The 18,965-nt window shown below is 37.3% G+C and overlaps 1 protein-coding gene and 1 long non-coding RNA gene across 2 annotated transcripts; one reads left to right on the top strand and one right to left on the bottom strand.

The window, feature by feature from the left end:
• Nucleotides 1-253: 253 nt before the first annotated feature.
• olfm3a (olfactomedin 3a) lies at nucleotides 254-11,180 on the bottom strand. The gene is made up of 6 exons (XM_079601017.1): nucleotides 10,753-11,180; nucleotides 5,618-5,761; nucleotides 3,373-3,528; nucleotides 2,933-3,152; nucleotides 2,076-2,182; nucleotides 254-1,883 (listed from the first exon to the last, which is right to left on the bottom strand). Exons 1-6 carry the CDS (start codon nucleotides 10,819-10,821, stop codon nucleotides 1,206-1,208), a joined length of 1,374 nt encoding a protein of 457 aa, XP_079457143.1. The 5' UTR covers nucleotides 10,822-11,180; the 3' UTR covers nucleotides 254-1,205.
• On the top strand, nucleotides 3,522-17,210 carry LOC306992307. Its single transcript, XR_013796254.1, has 4 exons — nucleotides 3,522-3,550; nucleotides 3,891-3,951; nucleotides 15,188-15,390; nucleotides 16,588-17,210. It is a non-coding gene; the product is annotated as an uncharacterized lncRNA (long non-coding RNA).
• The last annotated feature ends 1,755 nt before the right edge of the window (nucleotides 17,211-18,965 follow it).

Genomic DNA, 18,965 nt, shown 5'->3' with positions numbered 1-18,965 from the left:
ACAGTTACGGATTTTTGGGGTGAACTATTCCTTTTTTGAGTGGTTAAATATTTGGGAGTAATATATGCAATAAAACATTGAGAAAGTGTAGAAAAAAATCATTTCAATGATCTAATTAGGTTTGTAATTGAAACTCTAAACTACAAAAACATCCAAACTAAAAAGCAATTTCAACTTTTTTGATTGCAGATCTATTGCAAGACTATGTTGTAGGCAAATATTCATAGGAGATGCACTGGGCGTGATGGTAGGAAACAGCAGTAGTAAATCCCAGTGGGTGATCAATTCCCAGCGTTGAATTGATGGTGGTAAAAGTGCATTTAAATTCCCAGTGCCCTAGCAGACAGGGAGGCTTGACACAGACATGAAGGGAGAGGAAATTGCAGAGAGTTGGAATCGTCCCCTCCTAGCTCCTGTGCCCTTGATCTTGATTGAAAATGCCAAAGGACAGCATTCAAAGTCATCAAGTGAGAAGGGCTGCCCGTAAATTAATGTGAACGCAACCGCATTCGGGCTTGTCACAATCATCAGCAAATGACCTCATTATAACCCCCGGGCTCCGAGAATTCGGGCTGAATCCCGACGAAATTGCTCTGTGTCGCACATGGCTCCTTTCTGTTCTGTTGTTTACATTCATGGATGTAGATTTGAGGCTTCATTCCAGTTGATTTATTGTTTTGTTCTAGATTTAATATAAAAGATTTCCTCTCACAGTGACAATGAATGTTACAATCGTTTACATAGGTTCATATTCAGAGCTCTACAGTTTGTACAACTAAACTTGACACAACAAGATATTACCAAGTCTGGACAAATTAATGTTGCCAAAAGTACATTACTATATAAGAAAATGGGATTTCTGATATACAAATACCACGTAAAGGATGGCAAAAGAATCAGACATTCATGCAGTTGAGCAATCTGTGGCTCACATTGTGAAATATTGCAAGTAAGACCTAACTTTCAGAGCAGCTATGAAAAGAGGAGAGTAAAATAACAAAAATCGTTCTGTTTGTAATGGCGTTGCATCATCAAGTCTTCATGTGTCATCAGTCCTACGGCGAGACGATGCTCAATTCAAATCAGTCTATGATGAAGTAAAGGCAACATGTCTTATTAACATTTGGAAAAAAGAACCATGAATGCGTAGAAAATAACAAATTCAATTCTGAATTGTCCTTTCGTTTATCCACACTGTATGTCCATTAAGAATCATCTTCGGTTTTGATGACATGGAAAAGCGTGACGTTGAAAATGACCTGATGTCCATTGTTCCAGGCGTAAAGCGCCCGTTCTCGAGCGTTGTAGTCAAGCATGGAAATGTGAAAGTACTGATTGTGGAACGGGATGTCCATGTACTCGTACGTCGAGGTCTTTGTGTTGTAGGAATAATACACCTTGGCTCCGGTCAGATGGGAATTGGTGATGTACAGCGTGCCGCAGATCATGAAAGACTCGCCTGCGTTCCTTTTGGAGTATTCCGTGTTCCACGTCTGGAGAACCTCCAGCGTCTGCGGTTCTAACTGAGAAATCACAATGTTTCCTGCATTCTGATTGGTGGCGTATACAGCCCACAAACCCAGCTCATCCGCCATCAGGTCGATGTCCGAGAAGCCTCCCCAGGTGTAGGGGTAGACGTTGTGGAAGCCGGCGTACTCCAAGGCACGCTGGGCAAGAACCCGTCCGGTCTCGAAGCTGTATTTGACAATGATGTTGCTCTGCTCCTTGTTGTAGTACAGAGAGCCGTTATAGACCACATGGTTGGTTCCAGCCCATTTAAAGGGAAGGTAATAGGTTCGCGATTCCTGACCGGAGATGAAGTCTTCAATAGTTTTATACTCTCGAACCACCTTGCTGTTGGTGTAAGTGTCCATATACCAAATCTGTGGGAAAAAGACAGAGTGAGATTGAAGTATATATATGAGTGGCTCACAAAATTATTTTACACCTGGTGGAAACCGGTTGTTAGCAATCCTGGGAAGGAAGAAGATTAATCAGGTATATGTCAGAACATTAATCAGCTTGAAGAACATAGTGCCCCCCCCCCCCCCCCCCCCACACACTCCAGAACTAACCCGGTTATTTCTTGGAGATGCTAGAGGGTCGGTCATCCATGCGCCAAACCGCGTCCCAGATGTCTTTATCGTCACAGGGCCGGTGATTTTCATTAATTTCCCACATGCTAGAAAAAAAATCCAAATTAATATTCTTTATTTTTAACATCATCATCTCTTTCTCAAATGGCTGGTTTCCTAGAAGCAATTTCATTCCTTCTTAAGACTTGCTTTCGGTGCATGTAAAAAAAACACATTGTTATTTAATGCCTTGCTTGACGTTCACTACGAAAATTAATTTCAGTAAATATTAATGCCTACTGTGTCATAAATCAAGGGATTCACATTGACTACTGTTCAAATATGTAGGGTCAGTAAGATTTTTTTATTATTTTTATTCAGCAAAGGTAAATTTTAAATCTCTGTCCTATTTCAAATTAATACTGTTATTTTGAATAACAATAACTTTCTCAGCAGAGAAACCTGAAAAAATGTGTCATGGTTTCCTCAAGAATATTAAGCAGCACTGATAATAATAAAAAATGTTTCTTGAGCAGCAAATCAGCATATTAGAATGATTTCTGAATGATCATGTGACTAGACTGACACCCCCCTAAGAAACTCATTGGGACAGTTGAGCCTGAAACCTAGTTAATCGTGTTGGTTAACCCAAAGGTTCAGCCAATCATACCAGTGGTTAGTTACATAAATCATTTTTAAAGATACAGTAACAAACACAAATGTGTTTAATTCTAATGTAATGTACAGTAAAATGATATGAAACAGTGAAATATGACCCCTTTAAAATGCTTGAACTGTGAATGTAAAAAGTGCAGTAAATTCCGCCAGTACTTACGCTAGCTGTGGATTGTACTTACTGAGTTTGCTCATGCAGTTTCGCAGACGGCTGTCCAGGCTGAGGACTCTCTGATAGAGCTGCTCGTAGTCATAAGCTCCCAGCTCCTCCTGGATGCCCGTCAGCACAGCAGAAAGATTCCTGATTTCCTCTTTGAACTGAGAGATCAGCTTAGCATCTGTTTTGTACTGCTCCAGCACAGGAATCAATGGCTGGAGTTCATCCATACGATCATTCAGCTCCTGTAGACACACACACACACACACACACGCACACACACAGGCTGTTATGCTTTACGCGTTGGTCCCAATAAACAATGTTTAGTCGTGAAACGCATGTAGTTCTATTATTGGCCTGCATATGTTTAGCGTTTTGACATAACACATTCAATATTCATGCCTAATGCTGATGTTTGCATTTCCAAGCAGCAGATCTTTTGTAACCTAATAAAAAAAAACATACCTTAAAGTTTCTAGCCATTATAGTTTTTCTGTCTTCTTCAATTTGCCGGAACTTGGTCCGTAACCCTTTCATTTGATTTTCCATTTTCATGACATACTGGAAATCGCGCTGCGTGCGCAGATTCAGGACTTCAATGGACTGAGACATGTTCTGCACCTGCATCACAAAAGCACAAGAAGTAGGACTAAACTACTTGGTTCTCATTATTTAAAAAAAAATAATAAGAAGAAATGTTTCTTGAGTAGCAAATCAGGATATTAGAATTCTGAAGAATCATGTGACACTGAAGACTGGAGTAATGAAGCTTTGCATCACATGAATAAACTACATTTAAAAAAAATGTTTTTTTTGTAAACTTGTTCAGCATATTGTTCTAACAAAGTCCCCAAACTTTTGAGGAATATTGTAGATGTAAAATAAACCATGAGATATTTGAACTTTTGCATCATGCAGTAAACGAAAAATCCATAGACAATTTATATGTATAATACTTTTTCGTTTGTTTTGTTCCTTGACAGCCACTGGTCACCATGGACATTTGTTTTATGGAAAACAATACAATCCTTGAGTGACATGAGGGTGAGTAGATGCATTTATTATTGTGTGAACTATCCCTTCATCCTCAGCAGGTGAGAAGCACTTTCCAAAGACACATTTCTTTGCATATGTTATGGATAAACTGACTACAATTAATTAATTTTTAAAGGGGCTGATAAAAAAAACAAAACAAAAAACAAAACAGAGCAGTCTCTCCAATCTCAGTGTTTGTCCCCGTCAAACTGTCCGATTAGCTGCCTTGACTGGGGCGCGAGAAAAGTGGAGATCCATGAATCATGAATGAGATGTAGGCCTGGGATTTCTTTTCAGGCTATAGGGAAAATGGAGGCGTTAATAAATGTACATATCAATATTAACGGCAGTCAGGCTCCCGCTGAATTGAAGCATGTATCATTTATCATAAAATCAGGTATTAATGACCTGCATAAAATCAGCCTCTTGTGAATGCAATGGAAGCACCCATGAGTGCTATTGCCTTTTCCTTGTGTGTGTGTGTGTGTGTGTGTTTAAAGGTCCTAAGTGGGAATGAGAGTGATAAAAGAGGATAAAAACGATGGGGGAGGGGGATATGTAATGTGTGATTGAGAGACCGAGAGAAATAAAGAGCAAGAGGACAAGTGTGTGTGTTTGTTTATGTCAGTATTAGTGGTGAGCTGTACAGTACTGTAGCTCCTGATATGTGAATCCCTGAGGCAAAACAGTACATTAGTTGTCCACACAATATACACTAGCCAAATGATGCGCGTGTGTGTGTGTGTGTGTGCTGATAGAAAGAACAGAAAGCAAGAAGAAATGCAGAGTGAAAAAACCTTGTGATATTACAAGGCTTTGCAATATTTTGAATATTCACATTATATTCGCAATGCATGTGCTGACAATAGGTATTATTGTATAGGTAATGGGTATTACTTACTATATAAGAAACATTGTGAATATCATGATATTAATGCGCCTGTTTATTAGGCCATTACATTTCTGAAAGAGCGTCAGAGTAGGCTAGCTTTGCACCCTTGCGTTATTATGAGAGTATGAGAACATTCAGACAAAGCTGTTCTAATAGTATTAAATGTCGTCAATATTCAGTTGCAAAAATTTGTTGGCAAGTTTGATTCATTTCTATTAAATGTAAATATTAAGGGGAAAAAATAAATGTGTGTATACTATCTTGAAAAAGTTAGGGGTCAGTAAGATTTTTATGCTTTTGAAAGAAGTCTCTCAGTCTTTTGATCACCAAGGCTGCAGTTATTTGAAAGAGTAATATTGTGAAATATTATTACAATTTAAAATAACTTTCTATTTATATACATTGTAAAATGTAATTTATTCCTGTGATGAAAAGCTGAATTTTCAGCATCATGAATTTTCAGCATTCACATAATCTATCAGAAATCATTTTCATATGCTTATTTGGAACTCAAGAAATATTTCTTATTCATACCATTTTTTTTTCTTAATTATTTGTGGAAACATGATTCATGTTTTTTGGATTTTTTTTAGTAATAGGAACAGCATTTATCTGAAATATATATATATATTTTTAATTATTTACTGCCACTTTTGATCCATTTAATACTGAATAAAAGTATTTAAAATCTTACTGAGCCCACATTTTTGAACTGTAGAGTATGTACGTATATATGTCAGAAAAAGAAAGAGATCAAATGTGTGTGTTTATTATACGCGAGACCTTCTCCAGCAGCTGTCGGAGCTGTCTGCTCTTGGCATCCCTGGAGCAGAGGTTTTGTTCTGGTGCGACCACTGTGCAGATACAGCGTCCGTCTGCATCCTGTGCCGAACTATACACCTGCCATCCTTCCTTGGGACCAATCGTCTGTAGACACACACACACAGACACACACACACACACACACACACACACACACACACACACAGACACACACACACACACACACACACACACACACACACACACCACTTGTATGATTTATTTTCACACAAAAAAGAATATGCTGCCCCCATCAATGTTCAGAATCATTCTGTGAACTGATCGGCTGTTTCAATGAAAATATCTAAATCAAAAAAGGATTTGTTTATGGATTTGACATAGCTACTCATGAAAATGCTCAGGAAAACTAGGGCAGATGTCAAGATTTCCAGTGAATTTATATCTATTTGTCACACAAATCTATCAGTATGACTTCAAAAGACTGAATATTTCACTTGAGACATATGGACTGCTTTTATGGTGCTTTTGAGTCCTTTTTGAAGTTTGAAAGCTTTTAATCCATGGAAGAAAAAAGGCATACAGGTTTGGATTGACATTGAGGGTTGATAGTAAATGACAGAATTTTTATTTTGGGGTAAACTGTCCTTTATTATTGAACTCATTTATTTTATAAAATAGGACTTGCATTTTATCCACTGAGGAAATTCAAAGGAACACCATTTTAAAATCGTTGAGATCACCATTAACAACAAAGCTACGGCAAGATGCTAAACCCCACTGTTATCATGCAAAGGCCTTGTAAACCATTAAAGACATGCTTTACCAGTGAAAACAGTCAGGCGTGCCATTGCAAGTTTCTCAGAAGATGAATGAAATAAATCACTTATTTGGACTGAAAAGCCCACACGATAAAACCACTTTTATCTATTGGGAATCTGTCTTTTACTGGACCTGAGAGCCCGTGACATCATAAAGTGGGTGTGTCCCTGACTGTCAGTCACAATAATGCCAGTGTTCTCTCGCTCTAATTCACTTGCGCTGTAACTGATCCAATTCCCCAGCTTTGATGTATAATTTGTACAGTCGAGTCTGAGAGTTGGAATGCGAGACGCGTAACTGTGCACTCAACGGATACAGGCAAATAAACAAAAACAATACAGGGAGAAAGAATTGGGATAGAGAAACGAACGGATGGAGAAACGATAAGGAGGTTTCGAGGATTCACCTGAGAGGACAAACTGATAAGCTTTCCCGTTGAGGACCGAGGCATCCCATGTCATACTTACTGACGCCCTCCTTGACTGCCTCTGCCTCTCTTTTCTTCTACCTCTCTGTCACACATTCTTATTTTCCCCACTCTTCTCCTCTATATATTTTGTATTGCGAGTGTGACATTGCTTTTATACAACAGTGACTTACACAATATGGGCAGTTAGGCTACTTTGTTTTGCTCTGCCAAAGAAAACAGTTACAAAGGAAGCCTAAGTAACACCCAGTAGTTTAGTTTATTTAATGATCATCATTCATTTTGAACGAATCAAATTAATCAATTGAATTGTGTCATTCCTGAATGAATGTTTGCTTTTATCAAAAAAGCCATTGTAAATCCACAAGACAGAAAGTGCATATGAAGTGTGCCATTCAGGACAGGGCCTGGCACTAGTTTTTCTAAATGAATTTTTTTTTCGGTTAGGTGTATAATTCAATGACTCACTCATAAAGCCAGTCATGTTTCGTTCCTAAATTAATCCTTTGTTTTTGAACGAGTTAGTTGAATGATTATTCATTCATAAGTGAATGATTACTCGCTCATAAAGATGTTCACTAGTTTTGTTGCTGAATGAATTGGTGTTTTTGAACGAATCAGTTACGTGTGTTTTCTTAACAAAGTTTTGGAGAAATTATCTGCTCAATCAGCACAAGAGGACGCCTATATATGTACAGTATATATATATATATATATATATATATATATATATATATATATATATTTACAGTATATATAACCAACTCACCTATGTTTCTCTCAACAGTTTTTCTGCACCTTGATGCCAAATACGCATTCTCTTTTACTCCATCTGATTATTTGTAAGTGTAAATAGTGAAATTATTCATTGACTTGCTTATAAAAATGTTCAATTGTTTTGATCCTGAATGAATCTCTGTTATGAACGAATCAGTTGAGTGTATTGATTGACTCGCTCAAAAGTCGACACTAGTTTTGTTTCTAAACGAGTTTATTTTTTATTTTTTAAAGAGTCTGTTAGGTGTATAACTCAATAGGTGTGTTCAACTTGAAGCGGCACTTTGCAGACCGACCGATCGGTGTATGAAGTCAAAGTTCCACGAGAGCGTATGGTTCCGTATGCTTTCGAATCACTCTCGCGGTACTTTAACGCAGTCACTGGTATAAAGAATGACTGAAAATCCCCACACCAATGCAAAGACTGACAACCTGTCTAGACCAGTAGTGAAATTGCTATTTTGCGTTGCAATATTTTCTGTAATAGAGTAATTTATAATAAATGCTTATGCACGTACCTTACATTACAACATCAGCAGTATCTCAACAAAGCACGAAATGATGGATTCTTTTACAATCACCCAGAGTACAACATTCAAGTCCACTTCCATTTATGTTTGTTGATGAAAACAAATCGCACACACCATCAATCCAGACAGAGAAATACCAAATATATCACTATAACTGGACAGAGCGTGGAGGAACATACATTGACCACCTACTGATGATCATGTCTTTTAAATGGACTCGCATCTACCCTCGCTACCCTGATGGTGGAAATCATCATATTTTTATGTCTATGTCTGAGATTTGTACTGTGATATTAAATACACAGCCCTGCTATCTTTAGTTCTCACTATATTTGGTGCTGTCGTGCTTTCAACCAAGTGCCTATTTAAACAACACCTGTTTGAAAATGAAAAGACTGCTCAGAGAAGTTGCGATTATTTTCTCCTTTCTCTTTATTTCGCTTGCTTTCACTCCCGCTTTCTTGTGCGCCTCTGACCTCTAGACTATATCTCAATATCCGAGTACACTTCTGAAAGAGAACGAGGCACAGAAAGATAAAAGGAATGCTTTCGTTCATTATCAGTCATCTTCTCAGCGATAAATCTGTAGAGTAATAAGTGAGGGTGTGGCAGCGTTCGTGTGCACAGCAGATTTATTGTTATATTGTACAAGTATGGTTTATTACATTCATCATATGCACGCGTACTGTGGTTTTCATGCAGTGACATTCATTCATTATTTGTTGTTTGCAATGTTCAGATTAGAAAATGAGATAGTTAGCAAACATATCTCCTGAGATTTCATAGAGTCAGATAGGCTCTGCATATCTTTTATGAATGTCAAGGTAAAGGTTCCAAAATGGATGTAGTATACGATTCAATTTTGGGTTCCCCAAAGATTAGGAAGCTGTATCCCGTAGGTGTGTAATGCAATTTGTCACCATAAAAAGCGCATTTCAGCACGTCAAATTAATCATCATGAATCACTCATCCCACAAGCAACAACAATGTAATTAGAAGCCCATTACACTAACGTCCATTCATTTTCATAGACAAACAGCCCTCTTTCTTAGAGTCTGTGGGGGTTTTGTGTGTGTATATGTACTTTTGGACCTTTGACGTTTTGTGGACTTCATATGGTGAGGTAAAAATGCCGGCATAGAAGTACTAAACAAATCGTTCAGAAAAAAAGCAATTGTCTGTCTAGTTGATGCAGACATACTGGATGTCTGTATGTGATTATTTGACTTCAGCACCACAACGGTGTGGACAGCTCCTGTCCGGCTATGACTAAACACATGAAGCACATCACCACACTCATTTTAGCACTTGTTACATCTCATTAAGGTCATTTTTTTTTAGCAGTAGTGTCTTTACATGAAAATGTCCTGCAGTTTTCTTTGATAGCATTTCATTAAAAGAGAGAGCAGCTTGATTATAACAAATCTGTAGATTTCATGACAATGCTATATGCATGTTATATATTTTGTTAATAGCAAAATTCTAAATAGAAGAGACTGAGTAAATCCAGCCTAATGCAAAAATCAGTTTAAATCGACATTTCCTTGTGGTTCATTCCCATTCGTCCCCTTCCCAGTGTGCACCGGGGCGTAAATAATTATGGTTGCTTTGTCTGACCATTTGCCAGTTTTGATTTTGTTGTCACTAGTTGGTTTCTGTGCTGTCGCATTTTTGGTATTCCATGCATGTTTGTTTTTTGTCACATGTTTATGTGATGAGTATTTATGTGTTGTCATTAGACAAGCACGTTGCTTTCCAACAAAGGGAACAATTTGCTTAACATCTGATACAGCATCATCAGAAATATTTGTACTTAATCTAATTATAGATTATTTCATACTATTCATTAACATTGAATTTCTGTTTTGGGCAAAAAGTAACTTCAATTTAATTTGTTATATTTTATGTTGTGCAGTTGCTCATTTTCAATTATTCACCTTTGTTGAGCTCATTTTAAACATTGCATTTAATTAATACCAGTGTTTGTAATCTGCTGTCATAATTGTATATACTTTATCATTTTTACAGCAGGTTATTTAGCTTATTACTGTGTTGGGCAGTGGACCAGAATTGATCAATCCACCATTATATTCACTGGCTGGTAAAATCATAGCATATGCACCGTATGAATCCACACTGACAATGAAAAAAAAAATCTACAAAATTCATATTTCCAATGCTTATAAATATTTGCTGCATGTCCCTATCTGTTTGTAACTCACTAATGCATTCCTGGAAAACATCTGGAAAGACAAATGGCTCTCCATGCTTGAATAAACCAAAGTTTAATATCTGTGGACTAGTTTTATTTTCCTCCATCACGTACATATTATATGATGCATAATCTTGAGAACTCCAGTGTTAGAGAACCCTATATGAAATTATATTAAATAATATTAAAAAATATAACTTTGCGATTTCAGCAGCCAACTTAATTTATATATCAATATTTAATTCCTACAACGGCATATGCAATCTGTTTCAAATAGATCCACATCGAGAGAGAGAGAGAGAGAGATCGAGATCAAGTGCATTGCATAATCTTGAAATCTTTTAGCTTGCAACTCATCACATCAACTTACCATGGATGGATACAGTCCGAAGACAATGAGGAAAAGCAGGGGCTTTAATGCACCGAACAGAAGGATCATGCTGTCACGTCTCTATCGCACTTTTCTGCCGTTAATATCACGTCCTCTGTGTGGCAGATGATGCCCGAACAGAACAGGGCGGATTGATCCACATTCATTACCGTGCAGCTCCACCGCGCGAGTTCCCGCGTGCAGCCAATACTGAGCGCGCGCTGCCCAAAGTTACGACCGCACGCTCATGAGGTTTCAGCAGACAGCGCGTGAGAGCATCCAACACTACCAAGGCGACCTTAACAGCGGATATGACATCATTTGATTATTCCCAACGTTAACTTGTTGAGCAACGGTGGCGAGTGAATGCAGCCTGTACCGTTCCAATGCATGCAACACTTGTGAGCTGACAGGGTCAGGCTGTCAGTGGTCGCATCGCATGTGGTCCTTGGAGAAAATGTACACGGCAAAAGTTACACCTCCAAAGCATATAGGCTACAGTGGGGTGCAAATATTAAAATACCGTTGCTAGGTTTAGAAAAAGAAATGTTTAACAAAAATAATACAATAATAAAAATGTAAACGTCATTAAATTTTAAAGTGGGAGATGTTAAGTGCAGTATTTTTACATTTGTAATTTGTAAAAAAAGAAGAACTGTAACTTACCTTAACCATATAGGCTACTGTAAAAATTCTACGAGATTTGATGGGATAACATGTCATTTTACTGTAAATTGCTGGAAAAATATTTTCTATAAGTTAAGGAATGAAATGCCTTAAATAATTTAGTCAAAACATTTAATTCATGAATGCATGTACTTTTAGTGTGAAATATTGTTAAAGTTGTTGAACTTTAACAGTAAAAGGATTTTCACAGATGTCCCTGCTTTAAGCATCTACATTAAATAATTGTTTATTTTAATAATTATTGTTATAAGTTGTTTTCTGCACTGTATATGACCAGCAAGTCATGGCGACATATTTCATCAAATAAAACACACACATTTTAACACCCGCCTTATTATGGTGATTGTTATAAGCAGATTTGAGTTTAAGTAGGTATATAAAATAATAATGCTAATGAAATAGATGCATATTTAAAATATAGAGGTAGATATATAATTTCCATGTTTTATGGGGATGTTCCATAGACATAATGATTTTTATACTGTACAAATAGTATATTACATTACATTACATTTACATTTTGAAACACACACACACACACACACACACACACACACACACACACACACACACACACACACACACACACACACACACACACACACACACACACACACACACACACACACACAGACAGAATAATATAATATGCATCCTGAAGTTTTAAAGATGTATGCAAAATAGATACGGAACACCTTCCCAAACCACCCACATGTTGAACTGATATCCATGAGGGAAGTCTACATGAGATTCATTGAGGCAAAGGTGGTTGCTCAACACACCCACTGCCAAGATATGTTTTCAGTATGACACAGTGGGTATTCTTTAAAGACCTGGTCATATGATAACTACTTCCTTTCTTTTTTAGATGAATATAGTTTTTAACTACCTTCATTTCACCCACTTTTTCACAGTCCTTACTCTGGTCTCATGTAGAGCATGTAACAGCTTTCCATGAGTGTTAGCAGCTTGCGTAAGACAGCATCCCCAATTCAAGCTAATACTTATAAATACTAAACCAGTTAGGGAATGAGAGCTTATATGAAGAGTGTTGATTTGCTTTCTGGCTCATATCCTGAGCGGTATTATCTTATGAAAAGTTATTGTTTCTCTAGTTAATGAAATAATAAAAATCAAAGTTATGAAAGTTTTCAGCCGTACATGGTACGTTGATTTTGTTCACACACAGCAAATCCTCATCGCGGGCAAATTATGCTCGGCAAACAATTTGAGTTCATCTCTGGCAGAGCGACTTGTTTGAGGATGGCAAATTGGAGAAATTCTCATCCGGCGTTTATTTGCACATACAGCCTTCTGTGAGAAAACAAAGTCAAGTGTTTGAAAATGAGCTTTTTTTGAATCTTTCTCTGCATGTTTATGTAAAACTTATTGTAATTTGCCCTTTCATATTTCACTTGCATTATTCATGAGTCTATCAGAGGACTCTTTACTTTTGCTAATGATCAGGAGATGGTATTGTTACTTACATATTCACCTCCTTACTTTTGTACTCTCTCATACTAATAAGGCTAGGATGTCGGTCCTCCTGGTCTGTATTTCACTTGTGAATGTGTGTTTGTGGTGTTTTGCATGTGTTGTAGTCAAGTGTTAATGAGCAGGCGAGCACCTGAGCTTCCCACACCACCTCACCATCGCATTAATCTCACTTGCCCTCCTCGATCTTCTCTTGCTCACCCATTCTCCTTTCCATGTGACTTGGCATGGCTTCTTCTTTTCTCTTTCTTATTTATTATTGCTTTACTCAAGAGTTCAGTTGCTCAGCCACTGCGTATGGCTTTCATTGGCTCCAATGCTTGTGAGTTTCTTAGTATTATTATTATTTACTAAAAAGCTTAAAGGCATTGTCTTGTCTGGTTCTTCACAATGATCCGTACTGTTTTCCAGGGTCAGAATTAGTCTTGTGCGTCATTTATTAAAGAAGTCCTATTATGCTTCTTTCTTTTACATTTTCAACTATCTTTAGTGTGTAGGCTAATGTTGCTTTTTCTTCATGCAAATGTTTTGCAATGTTGCAAAGCACAAATCCACTCCAAAGGGAGCTATTCTTTATATCAGTGAACTGTTTCTGAACTCCCTCAAAAGCCTCAATTGTAGTCTGAGGTTTCCATCCAGGAAACATATGTCACACTCACAATATTCCTCATTTAAATAATTCTCAATTTAAGTAGTTGCCCAAGGCAGCACTAAAATGGGGGTGATGCCTGGTTGAGTTGCGGCTGTGTTTAACTCCACTTTTAGACATACTCACAAACTTCCCTTAGCACTTCCCCTCAGAGGAATCCCTACCACCATTTTGAAGTGTGTTTAACTTCGTCAAGTGGGTGATTATGACACCTCGATTATGACAGAGGGAACAAATTCATAAGTAAAATAATAAATCAGTAGATAGCGGATTCCAAGTGATCAAGGGCTTAGGGCGTTCCACTTAAACACATTTCACGAGTTCCGCCAGTAAAGGAACTTGTGCAATGTAAGCAATGACGTACATCTGAGTGAACGAGACGGATGGAAGTTAGCGAGGGAAGGGAAACTCGCTTTTATGTAAAGGGGAGAGATATTTACAAAACATGCTCGAAGTGGTCGACCAATCACAACACACTGGTCCAGCCGACCAATCAGAGTGCATTGTGCTTTTCGGAAGGAGGGGCTTCATAGAGACAAGAACTAAACAAAGCGTTACTGACAGACTGGGAAGAGAGATGCTGCAACACTATATGAAAAAATTATGTGTGTTTTTTTACATTCAAGCATGAAAGCCTCTTCTAATAGGCCTTTGTAAAAGGGTATAATAAGGCCTCTTTGATGTGCAGTACTCATTTACGTCACTCACAATCAAATTCTTCCCTTACATGTAAATGTAAAGTTTTAGATGACTTTGATGTTTAATTACTACAGGTTTCTATAAGAGGATTCTAATGTGCAGCACAAACAAGGAACATATTTTTTTTCCTGGCTAAGTCATTCTCCAGTAATGGAGCACAATTTAGCAGTACAGTGACCGCTGGGAAAATAACAAAAAGTGCTTCGCATGCATCCACAAAAAAACTGTTGAGATTCATATCTCCATTGCACATGAATAATTGTATATTATATCTTAATATGTAGTGGAAACTGTCTGGAAACATAATGCTATATGCTGCACTAGTGGCTTTTGGAAACTGATAAACTAAAGTTTATTAAACCACAGAAGCTCAAGTGGCACTGGACTAATTACCGCAGCGAGTCGCTGGAGGAACCCAATGCAGCAAAAACAATTTGTCCCCTGCGTGAGCCGTTCTCTAGTAACAGAGCACAGGTTAGCAGTGTGTCCAGATATAAATGATTGCCTGAAATTGCCATTTTGGATCAGTCCTTCCAAAATTATTATGGATTTTATATGCGAGTTTGTTTGTAGTTGATTTATCGATTTTGTTTCTTCAGTTATGCAGGTTTAATTTAGGTTCATCATGTTTAATATCTGAAAAAGATGACTTGAATAGAGAGAAATTACACTAGAAGTGGGGCTGTGGTTTCTGTAGTATTTGAGATATTAATAGAGTGCGGTATTTGAACGTGTGTGTATTTATTAGTGGCATTGAATTTAGATGTAATCTTGTGCAGTCATAGCTATCTGCAGTAGCACATACTGATCTAAACCAATGATACAAATCCCAAGAAATGCAGAAAACAGAAGCAACTACAGTACTTTCCCTCTCATAAATCACTGAAAACCTCTTTTCCATTACAGCTGAACAAATAACGGCTCCGTATTACAAAGCACCTGAAGCGCTGGAGGGGTTCTGCAGTCGATGTTCTATAATAATCAAATTTTAGCCTTATCACAACACTCAGCTTTGTCTAAGGGACAGGAATGTGGTGCAGACCGACGGTATCAGCCGAAGTTAGAGACAAAGAGAAAATGTGGATGGAATGGAGAGAAGGGAGTTCAAGGTGAAGTGTGTAATTTTGCTTTATTAATATTTACTGCAGTATGTTAGATTTTAAGTATTTGAATCCCAAATCATATTATTTTGAAAGTAGTATGCCTATGCCAAAGGTGACCGGATGGATAATTATTTCAGGTTGATTTTCAAAGTATGCAAAAACGTATTTTTTTTAAAAGTACATAAGTATCAAAAGTAAATGTCAATGCATTGTTTTATTATTGTTGCATTGTTGTATGTAATACTTGCCTGCCTACCCTCATATCAATATCACATTTATTTCTAAAACACAGTTCCAGTAGTGGGATTGAATGTGAGATTGAATAAGTGCTCTCAAGTTTTAATTTTTTTTGTAAAATAAAGTTTTTTGGCTTTTAGTATGAATATGTTAGCCTTACTGTTATCTATAAGCTAGTATACTCCAAAACAATGACACAATTCGCATTTAGAAAACCAAACCCAATGTTGAAAATGAAAATCAGGTTTATGTCAGAATCCAACGTCAGATTGACATTAATCTCCAACGTTGGACAGACGTTGTATTGTGGTTGAAAATGAAAATCGTGTTGATGTCAGAAACCAACATTAGTCCAGTTCTGACGTCAACCCGTCTTTCATTTCAAAATCCAACGTATGGTGCTGACGTCAACCCGACTTTATTTTCCAACCAAAATCATCTTTACTACTTTCTACTCAAGGACCTTGACAGAAATGTAGTGGAGTAAAAAGTACGATATTTGTCTTTCAAATGTTAAAGTAAAAAGTTTCCAAAAAAAAGAATACTCAAGTAAAGTACAGATACTCAAAAAAGTGTACTTAAGGACAGTACTCAAGTAAATGTTCATTACTTTGTTACTGTCCACCTCTGCTATATTGGAAATAGTATCAGATAATATTTGTGCCTTAGTGTATTGTAGTATATTATAAAACAGTATTCAATAACAACAACATATTTAGTGTATATGATTATATTTATTAAAATCATAAATGTATTTTATTATGTGGTATGTCCCATTACTGCCATAAAACTCACTCCAAACTACGGAGCAGTATGGAGTACATATTTTCTATTTACCAGCTAAGTACAGTATGTAATTGTAGTGCATAGTAGCAGTTATCGAATTATGATGCAGCCAGTGAGCTGTTAAACTGATTTCCACTGTCTCTCTTTTCCTCTTTCTCTCTCGCTCTCTCGCCTCTGCAGAACACGAATAACGACAGTTTATTCCAACACGGCGTTTGTCCAGCCCGTCCTATGATGCACATCTCAATCATTCCCGTCATTATCCTGTGCTGATTAGTTTAAACAAAGTGTCGGCGGAGCACATCGGGGAGAAACGGCTCTCATGGGTGCTTTCGTTTAAACCCCCCCGCATGGTGCAATGCATCCAAATGCCTCCTTACATCACTGTCTGCCTGCAGGGATGAGGAAGACATGGTTGATCTTCCTCACAACCCGTGTTGAATTCTACAGGCTTTCCTGTGCGTCTGCTTCACAGCTCCACAGCACAAAAAATGGCTGAAGGAGTGATCTGTCTCACGGCCCATCAGACCGAGGCATCCTGTTTCTGTTGTCGAGGTGCTGCTTCATGGTTCCAGTGGGGATTCCGACAATCCCTTTGTTCCCTATTTCCTCCTTCCTGTTTTTTTTCTCATCCCCCCTCTACTCTCGCCCCCAGTGGAATCAGAGTTCTTCTCACACAATCTCTCATTTTTACGAAGACTTATTTAAAAAAAAGTTGCTCTTTCATTTCCCCCTCCCCCTGGGCTCAGAGTATGACTTTCTGTAACAGATCCAGAAAGGTCATGTTTGATCTTACATAAAATACAGACATAGCATTTTTTTTTGTTTTTTGAATTTGAACTGAATTAAAGTTTTCAAGAGTTCTGAACTTACCGAGTCATACTGTAAATGTTCTTCATTGCACAAAACCCAAGTGCGTCTTTGTTTTAGTGCAGGCTTGGAGTCCAGGAGTCCTGGAGTCAGAAACTCAGTTTGCAATTGGATTCTGAGCAGCCAGACTCTCTCGAAACAACTGAAGTTAAGTTAATCTACTGCCAGATTGTAGATTTACAGACTGCTGTGCAGGTCATCCAAGAGAGAGAAAGATACACTGTGAAACACAACAAGATATCGTAACTTATTTACTATGTATTGTGAACAATGTTTTTTGAGTACTGTGAACTTATTTCACTTGAGTCCATAAAAAAAAAAATCTTAATATTAAAAAGATTTAAAATCTATACAAAAAATTGTTGTTTACATGAAACACATTAAATTATCAATAGTTATAGGGGTTTTCGTGAAGCTTCGAAGCCTTTTCAAATCTTCAAAACTGCATCAATCTGTTTCAAACTAAGGCCACGTCATTTGTAGTAAACAAGGCTTCATTACATCATAATGATTTCGAAACGCTTTGAAATTTCAGTGGATATTATTCTGAAGAGTGGAGCTTGTGTTGAGGATGTTGCTACTCAATAGGCCCTATGCACAGCTGCACTACTTCCTGAACTTGTGCAGGCTCCTTTGTTTCCTGTCTGCCAGGATTGGCCAAACTGATTAATCCAGGTGTGTCTGACCAACAACAATAATCAGACACACCTGGATTAATCAGTTTGGCCAATCCTGGCAGACAGGAAACAAAGGAGCCTGCACAAGTTCAGGAAGTAGTGCAACTGTGCATAGGGCCTATTGCAAAGAGCGTTTTAGTGCCTTTTTCATCCATTTCATGCAGCATATGCTGTGTAATAAAAAGGAAAAATAGCATTACTATCTATAGAACATATAGGTTTTTGCTACACAATATAGTAGAGTTTATTTGGCAGTGCTTTACCTGGCAGAGTAAAATGAGGGACAAGTTTATTTATTAGCTTTTTTACAGGGTTCCTGATCATTTCAAATACAAAGAAGTCTTGATAACACTTTATTTTAATAGTCCCCTTTAGACATTCTGTCAATAAGTTTAATACGTTTATGTTGCACATACATGTCAACTAACTCTAATCAACTGCTTAATATCTGCTAACTCTTTATTTTGATGCTCACCCAAAATGCATTCTACTGACTATAATACTGTATATAATAACTTTGCAAGTACATATCAATTTATTATACTAACCCTAACCCCTTATTCTACTAACCCTAACTAACAGTCAACTAATAATTAACTTTAATAAGAGTTAGTTGATATGTAGGTGCAACGTTACTTATAGACAACAGAAAGTCTAAAGAGGACCATCAAAACAAAGGGTATCGCTTTATATTAGGTGTCCTTAACTACTATGTACTAACATTTATATATGTTCCATTGTACTTATATTTTAAAAATACCTGCATATAATTACAGCTGTAATTAATTTCTGTAATTACATCCATATACACTGTTGATCTTTCCCTTACACCCTTAACCCAGCCTTAAAGGGGAGGTTGAGTGATTTCACTTTTCTAACTTTAGTTAGTGTGTAATGTTGCTGTTTGAGCATAAACAACATCTGTAAAGTTACAAGGAAAGGGAGATATTTGTTTTTAAGGAAATTGTTTTTTAAGAACTACAACAAACGGCTGGTATGGACTACACGATA

This window comes from Phoxinus phoxinus (genome assembly GCF_949152265.1).
Source record: "Phoxinus phoxinus genome assembly, chromosome: 24".
Lineage (NCBI taxonomy): Eukaryota > Metazoa > Chordata > Actinopteri > Cypriniformes > Leuciscidae > Phoxinus > Phoxinus phoxinus.
The sequence above is the reverse complement of the archived record's forward strand: the minus strand, read 5'-3'. Positions and strand labels throughout refer to the sequence as shown.